The sequence below is a fragment of the Anarrhichthys ocellatus genome, unplaced genomic scaffold, assembly GCF_004355925.1.
Source record: "Anarrhichthys ocellatus isolate YVR2014 unplaced genomic scaffold, GSC_Weel_1.0 scaffold3196, whole genome shotgun sequence".
NCBI classification, from domain to species: Eukaryota; Metazoa; Chordata; class Actinopteri; order Perciformes; family Anarhichadidae; genus Anarrhichthys; species Anarrhichthys ocellatus.
The window spans coordinates 5,001-6,078 of record NW_022283170.1 but is presented as its reverse complement, the minus strand read 5'-3'; the positions used below and the strand labels follow the sequence as shown (position 1 = coordinate 6,078).

Here is a 1,078-nt window from a genome sequence, read left to right as displayed (position 1 = left end):
GTGTGTGTGTGTGTGTGTGTGTGTGTGTGTGTGTGTGTGTGTGTGTGATTAATGTCTTCTCTATATGTGATGTACCATTTACTGATCTTCTGATCTGGATCAGCATCTTAAATATCTGCTGCGTTGTTTCATAAACCTTCTAGAAGAATTTAATTCATGACAACGTTGGCAGTAAATATTAATATATCGTGTTTTACTCAGTTCATCCTGAAGCTTCAGCAGTGTGGTCTAACACTCTGTCAGGATGTTTGTCCTATAGGTCAGTGTTCCTTAAAGCTCCTCCTACTCATATCTAAGAGCCCCCCCATCACCCTAAAAACATTACGAATCCTGGAACAAAATCCTGAAATTGAATAAACTGATTCAATGCATTTAAACTTTTTAATGAATTAAAACAATTGTATTTAAATGTTATTAAATCACCTTTTTTAAAACAATAACTCGTCGTCTTCGTCAACATTAATGAGCGATGACGTCATGAATGCAGATACAAAATATGATCTTCTTTTCAGATCAATCCCTAACTTTTATGCCTTTTCAGATCAACAAAGATTCAGATAATAATTAAAAAAATAAAACAAACTGTTTATCAAGAACATTTAATTTGCAACAGATGCAAAAGTGAAGTGCGTCCTTGTGCCCGTGTGGTTCTCATAGATGCGTACCCGGTGTCTGAGGTGGTCTACACGTGGACTCAGGGAGCAGCAAAGTCGGTGGTGGTGGCAGAAGAAGGCTCCCGGCTCAATCAATACCATCTGATCGGTCAGACTGCAGGAACGGAGGACATCAACACCAGTCGAGGTACAGTGGAGGAACCACGGATCAGCATTATTACTCTCCTATCGTACATCTATAGCTATGGACCATTTTTAATGCTGACGTCATCATTATGAAATGTTGCTAATAGTCTAAAGGCACCACGTTATACGCCGCTCAACTTGGGGACATTAAAACGCTTTTTACGCCATTTAAAAGCAGTCAAAAACTATCTTTATTTTCTATTTCTCTTATAACCAGAGCAATGGTGTGTCGGCCATTGCTAGCATGTAGACCTGTTGATGTCTTGATTGTTGCCTTC

The 1,078-nt window shown here is 39.0% G+C and overlaps 1 protein-coding gene across 1 annotated transcript in view; it reads left to right on the top strand.

The window, feature by feature from the left end:
• Nucleotides 1–541: 541 nt before the first annotated feature.
• The window catches only part of LOC116378811 (gamma-aminobutyric acid receptor subunit alpha-5-like), a gene marked incomplete at both ends in the record, with an annotated part of 5,360 nt that continues 4,823 nt past the window's right edge, over nt 542–1,078 (top strand). The window contains one exon of the mRNA XM_031840723.1: nt 542–801. Coding sequence (XP_031696583.1) covers nt 542–801 — 260 coding nt within the window. The remainder of the gene's footprint in view (nt 802–1,078) is intronic.